This window comes from Temnothorax americanus, unplaced genomic scaffold (assembly GCF_048541705.1).
Source record: "Temnothorax americanus isolate GAGA-0224 unplaced genomic scaffold, ASM4854170v1 Scaffold35, whole genome shotgun sequence".
Taxonomy (NCBI): Eukaryota; Metazoa; Arthropoda; class Insecta; order Hymenoptera; family Formicidae; genus Temnothorax; species Temnothorax americanus.
In genome coordinates, this window is record NW_027509496.1 from 236,010 (window position 1) to 257,084 (window position 21,075).

The window sequence follows — 21,075 nt, forward strand, 5'->3', positions numbered from 1 at the left end:
TGTAGTGCGTCGTGTGTGTCGTGATGTGACATGTGACAGCTCGCGTCGTGTCGCGAGGTGAATATTATTATTAATGTGATCTCTCATTATTATTATAAATATAAAATCGTTTAATTCTGAATTTCGGTCGCGTCACGCAAGGATCGAAGTGCCACGCGAAGTATCAGCGGATCGGAGATAGGTAATTATAGTGACTCCTCTTCTAAAAAGGGCATGTCGTTAGGTATTGTCACTTTTCCGCGATCCCGATTGGTTCTCTTGCTGCGCTTACTTTATTTGCAGCATTGTATATTTTGACAGTTGTGTGTATCAAAGGTTAATATAATAGTAATAGCATAATGTTAAAGCTAAATAGCGCGCGCGAAGCGCGCGTCTGTAGTGTCTAGTATATTACATAAAACCAGTAATGCAATTGAACATAGATATACATATACACACGCACACGCACACGCATACGCAATCGCACATACATACGCATACGCACATACATATTATTTTTATTATTTTTTCTGTGGGCTTCAGGCCCCGTCCACGATGACGATATTACGGACATGGGACGTCTCCAGGATCATGCTCCAATTACTTTGTACTAACAATAAGAATAATTCTGCATAAATTTTTTTTTATTTTGTGCCTTTATATTATATGTATTTTCACGCATAGCAACCTCGCAAAAAAATGTCTTTTTTTATTTCAATTTCTGTTTCAAAAAAAAAATGTTTTTTTTTAAATATATATATGCTTGTCATAGTGATTGAGATACGCGTCGGCAGAACGCGCATAACGTGCAGTTTACGCCGAAGCGGCTGTCGCGAGCGATATGTTTCGTCGACGGATGATTAGCTAATTATGATTGTATACAGAAAGTGGATATTTGCGTAAAGTATCGTTGCCTCGCGAATAAAGTCAAAGGACCGTCGAGAAGAGGAAGCTCGCGGTGCTTTCATTTCCCTTTTCAATCTTTTATCCGTTATCCTCTTTCGCCCTCGTCTTCGTTTCCATTGTCAGTATGCGACAGCCGTTACTGCACTCCATGAAGGGTATCATTGATTTGTCGAATAATTCATAAGCAAAAGAGATGTCTTTCCTTGTGCTTAGAAATCCAAACAGATAAAAACAGTTCTGATTTCGAGAATCATAAAGAAATTGTATTGTATTACTTTCTTTTCATCGCGGCGAGCGGCGCGCGAGTAATCGTTTTTATACATTTATAATTTACAAGTATACATAGTACTTGAAAAGAAAGGAAAAAGGTGATTGTCGCGTTTTTTTTTCACAGAGACGGGCAAACGTGAAACTGATTGTGTTCACGTTGCCCGACTAAGTCAAAAACTCGGATGCTACAAGTATCTAGTTTTTATCCATCGGGACTTTAGGATGCCGCCAATGCTGATATCAAGAATAATTATGATTTATATTAGTGGAAAAAGTACATTTTTTTGGCTTAGAAACGAAAACGATGACGACGATGACGATCAAACGAACGCTTCCGTTCTTGTCCCAAAATTGGTTTCGTTTTCTCTTGGAGCGAATGTTTCGAGGAATTTGCTTATGACGGTTTGTTAGCATATGTCTCGCGGTAATTAACGATTATATGGAGATATGTCATATTTTCCACAACGCGTAGGGAAAAAATTGAATGGTTTTTAATATGTATTCAGAGAATGTTGATTCATCATATTATTCTTTCAAACTTGCTTTCCTCTTTTTGAAAATTTACACCAAGATTACTTTATATTGATTTTTCTTAACATCTTTATTTCTTAAAAAGGAAACGAAAACCGTAGAAGAAAATTATTAAACTTATCTTTATCGTGTTGGGAATTCATTCAATTTTATCGCTACATGTCTCAACTTCTCTTGTTAAAAACAAAAAACTAATTTATATAGCTTTCGATTTTACATATAATTTTTAAATTTCAGTTTTGTCAGATGCGATTTGTGCGAGCTTATTTCGTGGAGCAAATATTTTGTTGCGTTTTCGAGAAAGTGTTTATCCGATCATTAGCGAAGCAACGCGATGCATTTATATTAGATCACGAGGGACTATGGGCAAATTTTCGCATTGTTTACGGATTTTATAACTTTATTGACGAATATAAGATCTACGATCTTTCGCATAATTGATTTACGATTAAACTCACGCTTTTATTGAGGTTCAGATGTACACCCGTCTGTATCACGTCAATAAAAATCTAGCAGCAAAACGTGTATAAATTTATTCGTTTAGCAAATTCATGAAATATATTTTGGCAACTATGCCGTAAAAAAAAATTTGTCGGACTGTGCTAACTCGGACCACGTGCGTTTCTGACATTTAGATATTAGTGAAATTCGGTTAGAGTGATTGAATTTTCTTAGAAAACAAAAAAATGACTTGTCTCGTTTTTTGATTGACATTCGAGATGCTATAAATACTAATTTATTGGGTGGCGTTCGGGAAGACGCTATTAGTACTATTTATTTATTTTATCCTTGTTTTATACCTGATGAGCGATAAAGATAGAATGATGCAATAGCGCTAATAGCGCGCTTCCCGAACGCAGCCATTGTGTTATAAATTCGACGTTCGCTTTTCGCGTGAGACTGGCATTGGCTTCCTATCTCGCTAAACGGGCCTTTTTCAGTCGGATACGTTTCTTTCATTTTAATATAGAGAGGAGAAGAAGCTAGGAAGATTTTACGCGAATTTACGCGATGGAAGATGTGTATACATATATAAATATATATATATATGATTCTGCAAATGCATTTTGCTTGAAAAATGCATATGATATAAAGGCACAAAAGAAAAATTTATGCAGAATTATTCTTGTACAAAGTAATCGGAGCATGATCCTGGAGACGTCCCGTGTTCCGTGATATCGTCATCATGGACGGGGCCTGGGGCCCACAGAAAAATCAATAAGAATAATATATGTATGTGCGTATGCGTATGTATGTGCGACTGCGTATGCGTGTGTGCGTGTGTATGTATATCTATGTTTAATTGCATTATCGCTCTAGTTTTATGTAATATTATTTACTTTTGACAGTAACAATAAAAAAATAATATATTTCATTTATATATGTATTTTCGTTTATATTTTTTAACATTTTATCAACGAAATAATAAATAGAGAGTATTTTGTCCTAAATAATATTACCGCTTTTCTTTCTTCAAATATACTCTAAAATTATAACACCACACTTCCAAAAAATCCTGATTTTACCATACTAAGTGTACGCTAGCCAGTGTACTAAGAGTGAGAGGGACAGGGATGGAGACAGAGAGAGATAGAGAAAGAGAGAGAGAGAGATAGAGAAAGAGAGAGAGAGAGAGAGAAAGAGAGAGAGAGAGAGAATCGAATCGAATCAAATGGTTATTTATTACACGCTCTGGGATACATCCCCTGAAGCGTAGAAACGTAGTACAGAAAGTAGACGTAGTGTAATAATATATAACACAGATATGACTGTAGTCGCAAAAACAAAAAAGAAAAGATATAAAAGTAAAATAAAATAAGAAAAAATTAAAAATAGGGAAAGAAAAAAAAAACGTTAAGCGCACAATCGGTATCAGCCATGGGTTCGTCCAGACATTGCAAGTAGGTGGTTGTACAGTTTTGATTTAAAGACCGGTAAAGAAGACGCATTGCGTATGTCCGGAGGTATGCCGTTCCACAGTTCCGCGGCAGAGCTACAGAAGGAACGCTTGTAGAACTCTGTGCGATACTGCGGAAGGATCAAGGTACCGAGCGAAGCCCTTATTTCACGCGTGACTCTGTCATGTTTGAACACGAAGTTTGAAAAGATGACCTCGGGTTTTTTCTTCGCTATCACCAAAAAAGTTAGGCTCCCCACGAAGTACAAGCGTCGGAAACTAATCTTAAACCAACCAAGTTTGTCGAAGTAAGGCGTTATATGTTCGGATCGTTCCACTTGGCCTGGAAAATAAAACAGACGCATCTATTGTAGGCTCTCTGCAAGCGAAGATTTTGTTTGCCCGTGATGTTAGTTAGGATCGTGCAGCCGTAGTCAAGTATAGGTACAATCAGGGCCGAGACCAGCATGATGCGAAGAAAAAGCGGTAGAAGATGCTTGCAAAGCTTCAGTTGATACAACGCCGAGTTAACTCTCGTTATTGTTTTCGAGATCTGCCTTTCCCACGACAGCGAACAGGTTAATGTAACACCCAGATATTCAACTGAGTCCGAAAAAGGTATTATGGAGTCATTTACATAGATGGATGGTAACGCGTCACTCTCCAGACTACTAATATAACGCAGCGTCCCCACAATAATCGCTTGCGTTTTCTTAGGATTAATTTTGAGCCCATTTTCACTAGCCCACTGCACGACTCTCTTTATGTCCTCGTTTATCCTAGCAATCGCATCGGCAAGAAGGCCAGGCTGGACATGCAAATAAATTACAAGATCGTCCGCATAAAATTGATATTTACAGTGTTTTAATATCCCGCTAAAGTCGAGCAGGTATAATAAGAAGAGAAGGGGCACCAGCACAGAGCCCTGGGGTACCCCTTGGTGAACAGGTCGGTCGGAGGACATTTCAGAAGGATCACGAACAGCCTGCCCTCTACCCGTCAAATAAGAGCAGAGTTATTTTAACGTTGAGTTTGCGAAGCCCAACCTCCTGAGCTTTTTAATCAGGCAATGAGGACAAACATTGTCGAAGGCCTTGGAAAAATCAAATAGTACCGCGATGGTGAATTTTCTCCTATCAGCGGCCAGTCTTATATCATCCAGAATCCTAATCAAAGCGGTCTGTGTAGAGAAGTCCTTCCTATAGGCGGACTGGAAAGGATCCAGGATATCATTCTCCTCAAGAAAATTCGTGATCTGGTCGGCCACTATGCGCTCCAGGGCCTTAGAGACAGCACATAGTATCCATATTGGCCTGTAATCATGCAGTTCACAAGGGTAATTCACCTTCGGAATAGGGCAGATAACAGCTGATCTCCACACACTAGGATAGACACCGTAAGAGAGACAGTAGTTGAAGATGTGGGTCAATGCAGGAAGGATGCAGGGTAATGCTCTGACGATTAAACTCCGAAAGAGCTCATCTCTCCCGGTAGCCTCCGAATTACTCCTCTGCAAAGCCCTAATAACTATCTCCCCTGGTTTGATGTTATTCCAATAAAACTTTTGGTCACTGTATCCCACCTCTCCCAAGTCGAAGACGATGCTCTCTTCTAGATCAAAGTCCCTCGCGTGACCTGTAAAATAAGCATTCAATTCCTCAGGAGTGAAAACCAGTCTATCGGGCTGCGCCTATTTAAATCTCAAAAAGACAAAGTGCCTGAGTTTTTTCCACAAGATGTTGGGCTCCTTGGCATCGTGAAAAGTCTTATGGAAATATTCCGTCTTTGCCCTTCGTACCTCGAGCTGAACCAAATTTCTGAGTCGCCTATAAGTATCGTAATTTGATTCCGTTTTATTCCGTCTCCAGACTCTTCTCGTCCTGTCCCTGTCCCTCATCAATTTCCTTAAATCCGGCGTGAGCCACGGCGCAGAAAGATGTTTAGAGCATATAACGCGATAAAGCGCGTGTTTATCGTAACAAGTCCTAAGGAAGTCGTTGAGGATCCTCACTTTAACGTCAATATCCGGGGTTAGGTACAGGTCATCCCAGTTCTGCGAACCCAGCTCCGCAAGGAAATCCTCAGAATCGAAAGAACGAAAATCACGGACCCGTACAGTTCGCCTTGGAATACGCTCGATTTTGATGTTGTAAGTGATCTCAATGAGATCATGGGCAGATAAAAAGCCGACATCACGCTGATTATGACAAGCTTCTCCTCCTCGTCAATAATACAGAGATCCAGCCATGTAGAGGCAGTGCGTGTATTATGCGTTGGCAGATAAGGCACAAGGAAGAAATTAGATGCCTGTACAAACGTCAAAATCTGTTCCGAGTCGTAAGTGTGAGAAGTGAGGTCGGCGTTGAAATCCCCGAAAATAATAGAGTGCTTGTAATTAGCAGACAGCTCCGAGAAGGTGGTGAAAAAGTCGGGTAAGAAGCCTGTATGTGGTGGTCTGTATACCACGGCTAAGAGGATCTTGGAGTAATTACTGATAGACACTTCTACAACCAGATATTCGGGTTTTCCACAGTAATTGTTCTCTAATGTACATACAACTGATGCATTGAAGCCTTCTATATACATAGCAACCCCACCCCCTATTTTGCCAATGCGGTCGCATCTCAGGAGGCGATAGCCATGGAGAGAGGCAAGGTGATCAGAGACATGTGGTTTGAGCCAAGATTCCGATAAACATATGATGTGATATCCTGAGTTGCAGAAATAAGCTCGAAAATCGTTTATGTGTGCCAGCAGTGATTGACAGTTAACATGACATAAGCGCAGACGATCGGTAGGTTTACTGTCCATAATTGATACTGCTTATTCTGTCGACCAATCTTCTACGTAGAATAGGACAATTTTTTCATCAAATGCCGAGTGTTGTTGTTCCGCCAAAGGCAACCATCGCTTACAATTTCCACACGTAGGATCTGCGCCCCTACTAGAGCAGTCCTTTGTCTCATGACTTCCCGCGCAATGCCCGCACATCGATGAAAAACGACAATGCTTCGCAAAGTGACCAAAGGCGAGACATTTATAGCACTGGAGTACTCTAACATAATCAGAAATACCGCAAGCGAAGTAGCCGATGTAGACTGATTTGTCTCTTAACAGAAATCCACAAGCCTCCGGTATGACCTCGATGACGCAGCTTGTAGTGAGTCGATTATGCTTCTGGGGAAAAATGTACACAACCCTGATCTGAGACTCATCAACCTTCTCGAGATTCAGAGATATCAAGTCCGACCTAATCTCCTCTCTGGACATATTGCACGGAACTCCACGGATCAACATTCTGGGATTGACTTTACGCTCCTGCTCCAGTCTAAGGCCCGCCCTCTCGAGGTTGATAGAATTCTTAATTTTAGGCAGGTCGACTGAAAGTGCCTCGATACGCACCCCGTTATTCTTGACAGACGAGATACGGTTGACTTTGAGATTGTACTCAGATGGCTTAATAACTTTTTGAAGGGCAACTCTCGTTTTTTTCGACAATTTGTACCTCGCGAGGGAACTCTCCACGGGAGTGACTATAAAACTCGTAGTCCTTGGCACCTCGATCGAGGAGCCGCGCGTAACCCTCAGCCTCGACCGCTCGGAGGCAGCAACCGCCGCATAAGAGGGCGAAGGAGAAGTGCTGGATGTCCCTGCTTGCATGCTCGGCAAATTAGTTACGATATTGGTTACGATATTGTTACAGGCATCCGACATATCAGTTACCATTTTGTTACAGGCATCTGTCATAGCATTACCGACAATGTCCCCATAATCGCCTCCGAAATGCAAGTTTGTTGCGAGGAGCTTTCTATTAAATTAATATAAGCAACAGATATTTCCGCGAATGCCTCTTTGCAGGCTCGAAAGGCAGATTCAATTTGCATCCTCTTCTCAAGAGTTTCTTTACTCGAAAGCAAAATCATAGTGACATTGTCGCAATGCCTATTTAAAGTCTGCTTAAGAGCATTGACCTTAGAAATGTTAATGTCTATGTGTGTGCTCTGAGAATCCGCTATAGGTAAGTTAGATGCCGATGGTATGCGTCGAACAGGGACTTTAGGCTTGTTAGTGTTGATATTTTGCCCGTCACCTTCCGAGCAAGAGAGGGCCGGAGGAGTCGAATCCGTCATCCACGCCGCGCGCCACGCTCAGCGATTTCGTCCGAAAAAAGCCAATCAGAGGTAGAAACGCATGCGCAATAGCCCTCCGATATCCAACATGGAGCCCGATACCAGAAAATTTCCTCGAGATAGCACAGTGGAAAAACAGAGTAAGACACCTCCAGCAATCCAGAAACCAGATCAGGAAAAAAGAACAAGCAAGCAGTATGGTCTTGCAATCTGTGCACCAAAAAAATAAGGCCCCGGAGGGCAATAGGCGGCAGAAAAAAGCCCACAAATACAGAGCGATATGAAGCACGACAATGTATACTCACAGTAGGTAGGGAGAGAGGGAGAGAGAGGGGGAAGAGAGGGAAAGGGAGCGAGGGAGAGGGAGAGAGAGAGGGAGAGGAAGAGAAAAGGAGAGAGAGAGAGAGAGAGAGAAAGAGAGAGAGAGAGAGAGAGAGAGAGAGAGAGAGAGAGAGAGAGAAAGAGGAATAAATGGGTGCATGCAAATTACATACAAAGGAATAATACGCGAGAGATAACTGTCCTTGTCTAACGAGGCATCTGGGGTTCGATTGTGTATCTTGAAACGAGGTGAAAATTACAAAAGTGAACAGATTTTACTAGATTTCGACAAATAAAATCGTAGATACATTAGTAAATTTCCTCACTTTTGTAATTTTCACCTTGTTTCAAGATACACAATTGACCCCCTGGGGCCCGATTTTCTAATGAGAAACGTATGCGCAAACTCTGCTCTAACAAAAAGGCTTTCTATTAGAGCAGAGTTTACGCATACGTTTGTCGATAGAGCATCGGGCCCCTGTACCACATATCTTTCAAAGCTCGTTCTTTGAAACGGCTTTATAGATCGCAAAATCCTTTTACAGAAGTAAAGTTTAGGTACTAATGACGGATGGGATTGTAAAGTAATTATAGTAATAATTAAAAAAAAAATGTAAAAATGCCTAACGAGATATCTGTACTACACATATCTGTCAAAGCTCGTTCTTTGAAACGGCTTCATAGATCGCAAAATCCTTTTACAGGAGTAAAGTTTAGGTACTAATGAAGGGTGGGATTGTAAAATAATTAGTAATAATTGAAAAAAAATGTAAAAATGCCTAACGAGATATCTGTATCATATATCTGTCCTGGTTCGATTGCTGTGTAACAATGTAGCCAACCCCGAAACTGCTCACAGCTGCGTGCGCCATCGCGCCATCTCTCGCAAGATCCGTGAACTACTGCTGTGACATGATTGCTGCTCTGCGTGAATATTTTTGTGAAAAATATACACGATCGTTTCAAAGCTCTCATTTTTATTCCAGGCTTTCAATCTCAATTTCAAAGGTACGTTATTGTTCGTGCACGTCTTCTGAAGGGTGAGAAAATTTAATTTCGTACATATTACTTATACAACTGTTTATATTAGAAAATAAGGTTATAAGGTGACAGCATTTTAAAATTTTTTTAAATTATTACTAATTATTTGACAATCCCACCCTTCATTAGTACCTCTACTTTACTCCTGTAAAAGAATTTTGCGATCTGTAAAGCCGTTTCAAAATGAGACCTTTGAAATGTAATTGTCGGTAATTTGGACAGCTTTAGCATCCCCTTAAGGGCTAATATTTGACTAATTTGTAAGTGACACTGATAGCAATCAAAGCAAAAAAATCAGGATGATCTTTTTTATCCGGCTACGGCTTTTTTTCAAGTAGTAAGTCAAGTAAATTACTTTTAATTTGGGTGGAAATATCGGTTCTTGAGTAGGGTCGTACGGACGGAACTCTTTGGAATTGAAAATCTCAGTTGGTTCGGACGTGAAAATCTTTTTACAGCAAGCGTCGCCCAATGAACAGGTTCTCGTATTGTTTGTTCCTTCCTCTCGTTTGTTAATCATTAACTGCGATCGTTCCCACTCCTCCGTAAAGATCTTGAATCCCTCTATAATCGGTCTGTATCCTGTACATCTGCATAGATTACCTAGGAAATATGTAATCAATTCATTATTATTATTACATTACATATAATTGTGTTATGCATTATGCGTTTATATACCAATGATATGAACCAGCTTTGTCTACGTAAAGTCTTTACGTACTACGCACATACTCCAAATACATCACCTTGAAACGCTGTTTCCAAATTGTCCATGGTTGGTCTTGGGATATTGCGCAACAGAGCGTACATAGACATGACTATACCAGCTGTGCAAAATCCACACTGCGACCCATGTGCCATGGCAATACGTTCTTGTACCGGGTGCAACTTGGTCTTTGTGCTACCAATACCCTCCACGGTGGTTACAGCTAAACCATGCACGGCGCATACTGGTGTTAAGCATGCGTTAACAGCCAAATGCCTGTTTCGATTTGTAAGATATAGGAAATTAATTTTAATTCTCCTGGGCTCTTTCCCGACATCTCGTGAAATGTGACGTCAAGAGCGAGAAACTTTGAGATTTGACACGTTGAGAATACTTGCATGGCATTTCTAAATAAAAAAGCATTTGCATAAAGTAACACTTCAGGGTAGCGATCATGTAACTTTTTTCCTAGAGCGGAAACGTGAAAAGTGAAAACTTTTATGTAACTATCTCTTTCTATTGGTGTTGAATAGAAAGAGATAAACTTTTCACTTTTCACATTTCCGTCCTAGGGGAAAAGATACATGATCGATCCCCAGATCACTTCAGCACACTTCGAAAATACTTCGAGTTTAGGTTAGGTCTACCCCTTTCCTTTGACAGTTAATAAATAGCCGTAAAATGAATGTACAACGCGTTTTTGCACAAAATGAAAGAATCTGGCAGATAAACGCGGCGGTCTGCCTCGCGAAGCGAGATTAATCGTTAAAGTTGACGACTATTCAGGTTATAAAATCTGACGTACCGACCAAAAAAAGCGACTGAATAACGTATCCCATGACCACATGCGCATGCTCCGTAGCCACATGTGTAGTGTACTTCAACGCGTCTTACTTAAATATCTTGTCATTTGCAACCTGCACATCTTAAATCTTACAATGGCATACTCAGTCCAGCAATTGAACAATAATCATGACATCATTGGCAATGCAAATACGTGGGCAAAATGTAGCGTCTTACGCCTTACGTGAGAATCTTGCGTTACGCGACATGCAAGCCAATCTTACGGCAACGCACAAAGAAAAACATAACGTAATTAGTCTTATGTTACGTACGTTACGTTAGAGCCAAAGCACATAACATGGCGTAGCGATATACGACAATCGTAGTCCTCGACCTGACAAATCAGGATACGCCAAAGCTTGTGCGTTACTTACGTCCACAACTACGACTGTCATTTGTGCTTTGGCCCTTACCCTTTTCTTCGTGCGGTGTCGTAAGATTGGCTTACGCAAGATTCTCACGTAAGGTGTAAGACGCTACGACAATGTTTGTGCGCTGGCCCTAAGCCTGCATAGTTTCACATTCGTTTTACGGATATTTAATAACTGTCAAGGGAAAGGGATAAAGGGATGCAACTCGGAGTATTTTTTTAATGTACTGAAGTGACCTGTAATGTTATTTTAAGCAAATATCTATTTATTTGAAAATACCATGCAAGAATTTTTAACGTGTCATTTCTCGCTTCTGATGTCACATTCCAACATGGCCACAATGAGTACCCAGGAGCCTTAAGAAAATGAATTTTTTAGAAACAATCCAGATCATTATATTATAGTACACTATGAAAAGGATACATTATTTTTCCTGCAACACGATCAAACTTTGAAATCATAACTGTACAGGCTCCACACCCTCCTTCCGCACAACCAAGTTTTGTACCGATCAATCCAACTGAATCGTTATACATTAAGGATGAATAAACCGATATACAAAAGTTATTTTTCTAATCATTTTTCAATTTTTCTTATTATTTTCATATATGGAGGAGTAAAAGTCATAGTGGTGTAAGTCAAATTGGTAAATATACCGAATAGGGGACCCACCTCCAGTGATCTTGACCTTGACATATGTTGTCAAGGACATGACCCTGAGTAACTTTTTCTTATAACATAATCGTCGCTCATTGCTTATTTAAAAGTTATAAATAAAAAAGTTTGAAAAGTATAGCAGTTATTTTGAGTATTGAAAGGTACAAATGACTAATGTATATGGAAATGTACAAAGAAAATTTAAGGGGATCCTGGAGTAACGGCCGAACTCCGACGGGAAAGCGCTCTCATCTAAGCGGAATTAAAAATATCGATTAAAGTAATTTAAATCGACCGTGACTGGCAATATATAACGTCTTTTTCGATATGAACATTGAAAAACTGTGAGCCAACTTGGTTTGTCGGATTCACACAGCACTTTCGGATCAATCATCGAAACATTATTAATTTCGACCATGGGTTTTGGTCAGTTGATGTAATTTCTAAATTAAATAGTTTAAATTTTTATTGCGAATCAATGTTCATATCGAAAAAGACGTTATATATTGCCAGTCACGGTCGATTTAAATTACTTTAATTGTTATTCTATATATACTGGCGAAAGAAATTTATTATTCTGTTTATTATACACCGTCGACCTAAGAATCGGAGCTCTATCTTTTAGTTATTATTGCGATAAATATTATCACTGCCCCAGTGGTCGAACTGGCACGACACCCGCATGGTATACGGGAGGTTCCAGGTTCAAACCCTGGCTGGGGTAATATTTTTTGCAATAAAAATTTAAACTATTTAATTTAGAAATTAGATTAACTGACCAAAACCCATGGTCGAAATTAATAATGTCTCGATGATTGATCCGAAAAAGTGCTGTGTGAATCCGACAAACCAAGTTGGCTCACAGTTTTTCAATGTTCATATCGAAAAAGACGTTATATATTGCCAGTCACGGTCGATTTAAATTACTTTAATTGTTATTCTATATACTGGCGAAAAAAATTTATTATTCTGTTAAAAATATCGATTATTTTGATCATTCTGTCCTTATCCAACGAGATCCTACGAGATATCTGTCCTTGTCAGATTGCAACGCCATGTACACTACACGTACGTGTGTACATGCATAAAATCTGCGATCAATGAAAATCTTTCTGAACAGTCTTTTTGTTAAAGCAGAGAATAGTTAGCATAGAAAAGGGTAAAAATGAAGGTATATTTATTTAGAATACGAGCCTGAACGCGAATATAGATGAAATTATGTTCAATCAACGCGTTTTTGTACGAAATGAAAGAATCTGGCAGATAAACGCGGCAGTCGAAACGACGTCGAAATTAGCTTAAACATCGAAATTAGCTCGATTATTGCTGGCAAGGGTAAAAAAGTCAACGTTTGTTTGAATTTCGACATATTTTCGAATAACCTTAAATAAACGAATAATAGACAGCCACAACTGTTACTGTTGTTCAATTATACTGTTGTAACTCTGTGCACATCCGTTTATATGTAAAATCTCGATTCGAGATCGAAATGATATCAATATGATACTTTTAATTCGATGTTTAAAATACTCATCGATTCAACATCGATTCGACATCGATTTGACATCGATTTGACGAGTCATTTATAATATTCGCCGTTTTAATTTTCTACCCAGTAAAAAATTTTTTATATAAAAACATCTAAATGTATATTATACTATAATATTATATAAAATATTATATAAAATATGTCTATATATGTCCATGTTTTTTTTTCTTTTATATAATCTTTGTTAGTATGTACAAAAAAAATAATTGAAAAAAAATTAGAAAATAATTAAAAAACAATTTTTGCATTGTTTTTTATTGTTTTTGCATTGTTCATTTATTTACCTATATATAATCATATATAAAAACGTAATAATGTATTTAAAATACGATTATATATAATTATATATGAGCAAATTTTTCACATTTGCTCGACTTTATTTTTTTTGTAAAAAAATGCAAAAATTATCTTTTTAATTATTATCTAATTTTTTTTCTTATTATTTTTTTTTGTGCATACAAACTTACGAACAGAGATTATACAAGAAAAAAAAACATAATATGGACATATATGGACAATTTTATATAATAATATATAATTATATATATTTAGATGTTTTTAAATAAAAATTTTTTTACCAGGTTAGTAAAGCCGAAACATTTACTTTTAATTATTTTTTTATCTTTTTAGTTATCTCGAGTAAATAAATTAATTTATTAAAATAACATCTTTCTATTTAGCTCGTACATGGGAGAGATAACGTGTAACTTGGACGTGGTGGACGGCCCAAGGAGAGAGGAGCGGAGAAAGTGGTGCGAGAGGAGAGAGAAGGGAGAGAGAGAGGCCGGAAGAGGCGGATTGGATGGAGAGGGCATAGAGGAAGATGAGGAAATGAAGGAGACGGGAAAATCGAAGCAGGAGGAGATACGGAGGATGAAAAGGGCTGAGTGATATGGTGGTTAGGAGAGAGGCTGATGGAGCGAGAGGGGGGAGACGAGCGGGGGCAGCAGCACTGACTCGAGATCACGCGGCGCTCGCGCAGGCGCACCGGTGGTGATGAGCGCGGAGCGGAATGGTGTGCAGACGGAAGAGAGGTTGGCAAGGGGAACGGTGAGGATAGAGGACGCGGTAGGAGGAGGAAAGTAGATACGGCGGCGCGGGACATCAACGGGCGAGAGGTTGTGTGGGGAAAGCGGAGAGGCTAGAGGGCGTAGCAAGAGGAGGAAAGTTGAGACAGTGGCACTGGATAGTAGCTGAAAAGGGTTGGTACGACTGAGAGGAGAGGCAGGGAACCGAGAAAAGTTGGACGCACTGGCAGAGGTTTGAAAGGAGGCAGAAGTGTAAAGGAGGAAAGTATACAGAAGGTGAACGGAAAAGGTTTAAGAGAAATGCGAAGGAGAAAAACCGTGGAGGAGCGGACTGAGAACTGTAAGCAGAGGAGGAACAAGAGGGGCGAGGGAGAGAAGGGCGAGAGAAGGAACGGAGGTAGCAGCCCAGGTTACACGACGAGGGAGCTGAGCGAGTTGGTAGCAGGGAGTATCGATCGGGCGATCGATTGACCTGTCGAGACAGAGGGTTTGGCGATGGTGGCGCGGCAGGTGCGGAACAGAGCAGGGAGTCGTCTCGACAGATCGATGGATCAAACGATTGAAGGGGCCGGACAGATAGATAGGTGATGGAAGGAGAAGGAGAGAAGGCGACGTAGAAGTGGAACGAGGAAGGGGAGGAAGTGACGAGCGTGCGTGAGCTGGACTTTGGTTGGCAAAAAGAAGGAAGGGGAGTAGGAAGGGTGAAGATGGACGAGGATAAAGCGGTGGAGGCGAGGGTATGGAAACGGACGAGGACGAGGGCCATAGGAAGAAAGAAGAGGGAGGTAGGATGGAAAGGAGAAAGAAGGGGAGGAATTAAGAAGGAGGAACGTTATTATAAGGGTTGAGAAGGAGAAATGAGGAGATAAGGAGTCAAATTGGGAGAAGACGAGAACAGGTCGGTGGAGGCGTGGAACAGAGAGAGAAGGGAGAGGGAGGGGAGATTAGAAAGAAGGATGGAGGAAAACAGAAACGCGGAGCGAGCGGAGGAGGACGAACTAACGAGAGGGATAGAGGAGAAACTCCTGATGATTTTAGACAAGGAGAAAGAGGACAAGAGGAAGGGGCTGTAGGACGAAGGGGGCGAGGCGAGACAGGAAGGATCGAGGCAGAGCGACGAAGACTTCGAGGAAGCAGAGAAGACAAGAGGGGGTGAGGGGAGAAACGGAGAGGGAGGGTAAAAGAAAAATGTAAGGTCGCAAATGGCCAGGATGAAGGGGTTGTTTTTCTGTTTGTAGAGGTTTGGGTACGTTCCTCAGAAAAAAAAACGCCTTGTAAACCCTACGGGGATAAACAATAAACCAATACAATACAATACAATACAATATTTAGCTCGTACATAGTTGGCCCATTTACCACATTATTATTAATATTATTAATATTTATTATATAGCCAAATTTTTGTTATCATCATTTTTTATATTTACCAGTTAATACATCTTTACAATATTTTTTGATAATATAAAGATGTGTTATATACGAGTATAAGCAAGAAGGAAGTAGAGTCAAAAGATCCCCACTAGGCCGTTCGATCATCATGTCAAGCAACGTTGGACGCGGTTACTAGTTAGATGTTAGATGGGTGACCGGTTACCGACTGAGAGAGCGAATTTTTTCAGGCAGGCGGCTGTACATACACACACGGCATAGATGTTATTCATAATACTACTTATTCAAAGAAATCTGATTTATCTTATAAATGACATGCTTATGGCCAAAGTGTTTGGCATTTACTTTCAATGTAACGTTTAACATTTTTATTTTGCAATCTTGTAATGAAATATTTCTGTGATGTTTCTGCAATCTTTCTGTACCGTATGGAAACTAAAAAATTAATGGATTTTTTGGAAATGCTGCAAATCTTTCCAAGTTTCACAGTCCCCACGTTAATCTACAATTGAGAGGCCCATCTACAGCACCTGCACCTGCACTGTAGTATGTTGAATTCGCACTACTTTTGATGTCGAAAATTACTGGAAATCGAGCTGATTTCGATGTCGAAAATTTCTCGAAACCAAGCTCGTCTGAATCTCGAATCGACGTTGGATTTTGATGATCATATTTTGATATCATTTCGATATCATTTCGACTTCTTATTTCCCACTGCCTCGCGAAGCGAGATATTAATCGTTAAAGTTGACGACTATTCAGGTTAGAAAATCTGACATACCGACCAAAAAAAGCGACTAAACGTGCCCGTGGCCACATGCGCAAGCTCCGTAGCCACATATGTAGTGTACTTCGACGCGTCTTACTTAAATAAATATTTTGTTGACGCAGTTTGTTGGAAAAATTATATGTATATATATAGTCATATATGTATACAGAAACCAATATAAGGCTGTCAAAGACCTAAGCTTGGATCGCATGGCTTTTGATTCTAATTGATTGTATATCGTTACGATCTTATTTCTCTTATTATTATTTATTCACGTCGTCTGAGAAAGACGTTTCAAACTATTATTAACCAGTTATTGCGATAAATATTACCACATGCCTCGGTGGTCGAATTGGTACGACGCCCTACACGGAATGAGGGAAGTTCCAGGTTCGAACCCTGGCTGAGGCAATATTTTTCGCAATAATTTTCTTTACAGTTTTTAGATAATTAATTCGAGTCGATTTAATTCCGGGGAGGGAAGGGTTTTTAATTCTAACAATTACTGATGTGTTTTAAGTCCGACAAATAATCGGCGCGCAGTTTGTTGGAAAAATTATATGTATATAGTCATATATGTATACAGAAAAGGCTGTCAAAAACTTAAGCTTGAATCGCATGGCTTTTGATTCTAATTGATTGTATATTGTTACGATCCTATTTCTCTTATTATTAAATATTTTGTCATTTGCAACCTGTACATCTTAAATCTTACAATGGCATACTCGTAGTCCAGCAATTGAACAATAATCCGTTGCTTGTGGTTTAGGACATCATTGGCAATGCAAATACGTGACCGAAATTTATACGGAAAATGTTCTGGGATAAGAATTGTACGGATCATAAACAAATGATATATTACGAATGATATAATGATATTTTGTATTCAACTGTTTTTGTGCATTTTTGGTTAGAGCAGAGTACAAACTAAAACAAATCGTTTAAGTTGTCTACTATTGCGATTAGAAAATCTGTCATCAACGAAATGCAGCGATACAAGCATGCGCCGTGGCCACAATCACGAAATTTTAAGAAGTAAAGCGCGCCACTAATTTATATAGGTTAGTGGCGCGCTTTACTTTATTCAAATAATTTTATCAGTATAATATTGAACGTTGAACCCGTATTCTAAATTATTACAAAATAATTAACGTGAAAAACATATATATATTTTAAATGGTGCAACAGTCCGAGTCGGACCTATAGGCCTCTCCCAAAGTCATGTGCTTGTGATGCGCACGCAGGTTGTACACAAGCACATGAAATACATTATACAGAACAAAAAGCTCTAATAATAAACGTCCACTAGACGTCCATCATGGAGATTAAAGCCTCCATTACACATCTATGTAACTTCCCATGAATGTCTACTAGGCATCTATAGTTCCGCATTTCACACCTCCATTCGACCTCCATTAGACGTATTGATAGATCTCTTATAAACGTTGTATAGATTAACCATAGATGTTTAACCCTTACTTGTCACACTTCTGAAAGAGGTCACGTACTTGCCCCATTGGGATGGAATCTACCCCAGCGACAAAAATTGTTATAACAAATAAGCTATTAAATATTTTAACTTGCCAAATTTTTTAAAATTTTTTAAAAGCTTACTTTTAAAAGTTTTGTAGGTTATATAGCCAAAAATTAAAATTATGTATGATAAAAAAATTAAAATAGCTCCCAAAAAAATAAAAAAATAACTGTTTTTACAAAAAAATTCATAATTTTTTTATTTTTTCATAAAAATGACTAAAAATTTAGATGTCTTCTACTGATGTAGTAACACAAGAAAAAATGGCCCTTTAAAAAAAATATTTATTCTGAGAAATGAAGAAAAAAATTTCGTGAAAAAATGAACTTTGTGTTATCATCAAAATATGCTGTAATATTTATTGTTTATTTGAACATAAGTAAAAAAGTTATGAACAATAAAAAACAAGCATTACAATCAATTTTAGTTTTTTTTTGCTTCCTCATAGAGGAAGTTGTCCAAAGTGTAGTGGGATCACCTGCACCCCAGTGTTTCAAGTAAAAGACTAAATTCGTGAAATTTTAGTGAATCTTTTTGCATTGTATTTTAACATCGGAGTAAAGAATAAGGTTGGTACATCATAAAATAATGTACCAACCTTATTCTTCACTCCGATGTCAAAATACAGTGCAAAAAAGTTCATTGAAATTTCACGAATTCAGCCTTATATAGCGTTTTCGATTTGGTGAGCTGGGATTAATAAAACAAATGTACATATATGTACATTTGTTCTTTTTTATAATTAACAGTAATTACTAACATAGTACAAATTTCTTACCTAATCCACTCATTGTTATATTTATTACATTTACTTAATACGAGCTGAAAAATTTTCTCGAGATCTATTGAAGTATGAAGTTCCGCATGTGCTAATAGTGCTAGAGCTTCCGTGAACTATCAGTAATAGGTTAGGAGACACACCTTCCGTCATGATACTGAGTGCGTTCCTAAAGATATCGAGTTTTAAATCGAACTTGAGATCTGACTCGACCCGACCCTGGGTCGGGTCGAGTCACCAAATCGAAAACGCTATTACTTGCCACACTGGGGTGCAGGTGATCCCACTAGACTTTGGACGACTGCCACAGACAGACTAAAGGTGGAAGCACATAAAATTGCAAGAGCCATAAGCAGAATGCAGAAGCCATATGAGCATGCGCTATGGTATATGTTAGAGCTCTACGGATACCATAGCGCATGCGCATATGGCTTCTGTATTCTGCTCATGGCTCCTGCAATTTTATGTGCTTCCACCTTAACGGTCCCGGCGTAATGCCACTGGCTTGAGGGGATAGCATTCTCGAACTATTGACAGATGTCGCTATAGACCCACTCCCCGTAGGGTTAGGTACTTAAAATTAAGGAAATATGGTCGTGGGGTTGGCGCTGTACCCCAGTGTGGCAAACAAGGGTTAATGGAGCTTTGGTGGATAATTAAAATATGTTAACTAAACGTTTTATAGATTATTTATAGATATACGTCTTGTTTATAAAACTTACAACAAATTAGTTAATTATTTATAAGTTGTATCCAACAAATTATTTATCAAAAATTGCTTCGCAAACCTTTGCTATGTGATTCCAAAGGTATCACTTCAGATGATCTGCACCAAAGAATTATGGCAGTCAGGCCTCTCACAGGCTCGCTTCTTATGTTAGCGCGTGATGTTTTTTTATTACGAGAAAGTACTGGCGCATGGTAGCCGCGTCGCGGCAGTGCGCGTTACTAACGCTCGCGGTTAATCTACATATGTATATAACGTAATACTTCTGAAAATTGTATAAAAATTAATAATTTTAACCTATCTAAAAATTTAAATTTACCTATAAAACTTAAATATTGATCTGTTAGAAACATTATGTATATAAATCTATTTTACATCCATAATAAACGTCTAATGAATGTCCATTATGGATTTGTAATTGGGAACGGGCATGATGTCGTCAGCTGGCCAATATGGCGGCCATAATCCACCACGTCAACACGTGAGACATATGTGTGCTCACGCATTTTTGTCGATATAAAGATAAAGAAAGCATAAATCAGTGTAAAGTGAAAGTGATAGAAATCTGCAGATATGCAGACTCAACTCTGTCGTCTCGAAATATCGTGAAAAGAGAAAAATTATTACAAGCTGGACATATCGTATCTTGTTGAATGATACCCTTAATTGCAAGATGTTTGCAAACATCTAGCTTGAAACGTGGAATTCTTCACAAAATTGAAGGAAGCATTTCAACTAATGGAGAAATTGTTAAAATGTGCTGCTCTTGCAAAGCAGGAAACAGCGGATGATGTAAACATGTATTGCAGCACTCATGTTTTGTCCAAGGTATGTATGTTTTTTATGTAAGTTGAATATTATAATTTTTTATAATAATAAGCTTTTGATATACATGTAGTGTAAGTAAAATTTATAGTATATACTGATGACTTTAACAACCAATATTTTTTCTAACCTCAATGAACAGAAAGTTTTAAAATATAATCAGTTTATCGCATATATAATGTCAATTCGCATGCAATTTAAGAAATTATTCTAAGACGATTAATTAATGTATTAATGCATAATTTAGTTTTCTCTATTTTAATGTTTCATTTCTTTTTATATTTTAAGAGTTGAACTTTTGAAGCTTGACGAACTGTCTTGCACTAATGTCAAGTGCTCCTGGAAAAAGAAAACCAAAGAAGCATTGCAACAGTATGAACTGATGCCTTTACTGGATCACCTTTACATGCAAAAAATAAAAGCAAATGTAGTTAATGTGTCTGCAGAAAAAAGGGAGGAGATTAATAATAATTGGCTTTCACTCTCATCAAGTGCTATCAAAAAATATTTGTATTGTATGCAAGGCTGATCCAGTAAAGGCATCGATTCATACTGTTGCAATGCTTCTTTGGTTTTCTTTTTCCAGGAGCACTCAACTTCAGGGCATGACAGTTCGTCAAACTTCAAAAGTTTGACTCTTAAAATATAAAAAAAAATAAAACATTAAAATAGAGAAAACTAAATTATGCATTAATACATTAATTAATTGTCTTAGAATAATTTCTTAAATTGCATGCAAATTGACAGTTATACATGCGATAAACTGATTATATTATATAACTTTCTGTTCATTAAGGTTAGAAAAAATATTAGTTAAAGTCATC

The 21,075-nt window shown here is 38.5% G+C and overlaps 2 protein-coding genes and 1 long non-coding RNA gene across 8 annotated transcripts in view; 1 reads left to right on the plus strand and 2 right to left on the minus strand.

Moving 5' to 3' along the window:
- Positions 1-21,075, minus strand: part of Ry (xanthine dehydrogenase rosy) — a 149,797-nt gene that overhangs the window by 83,104 nt on the left and 45,618 nt on the right. For 4 of the 6 annotated variants that reach the window (XM_077414069.1, XM_077414070.1, XM_077414072.1 and 1 more), the window contains 3 exons: positions 11,419-11,515; positions 9,822-10,057; positions 9,431-9,678 (listed from right to left, as the gene is read on the minus strand). The exons of 1 other annotated variant lie outside the window; for it this stretch is intronic. In XM_077414069.1, coding sequence (XP_077270195.1) covers positions 9,431-9,678; positions 9,822-10,057; positions 11,419-11,515 — 581 coding nt within the window. The remainder of the gene's footprint in view (positions 1-9,430; positions 9,679-9,821; positions 10,058-11,418; positions 11,516-21,075) is intronic. One more of the 6 variants, XM_077414073.1, reaches the window with a different exon arrangement.
- On the plus strand, positions 46-15,554 carry LOC143901653 (uncharacterized). Its single transcript, XR_013258145.1, has 2 exons — positions 46-181; positions 13,882-15,554. It is a non-coding gene; the product is annotated as an uncharacterized LOC143901653 (long non-coding RNA).
- LOC143901648 (uncharacterized) lies at positions 4,651-9,424 on the minus strand. Its single transcript, XM_077414078.1, has one exon. It carries the CDS (start codon positions 7,328-7,330, stop codon positions 6,407-6,409), a length of 924 nt encoding a protein of 307 aa, XP_077270204.1. The 5' UTR covers positions 7,331-9,424; the 3' UTR covers positions 4,651-6,406.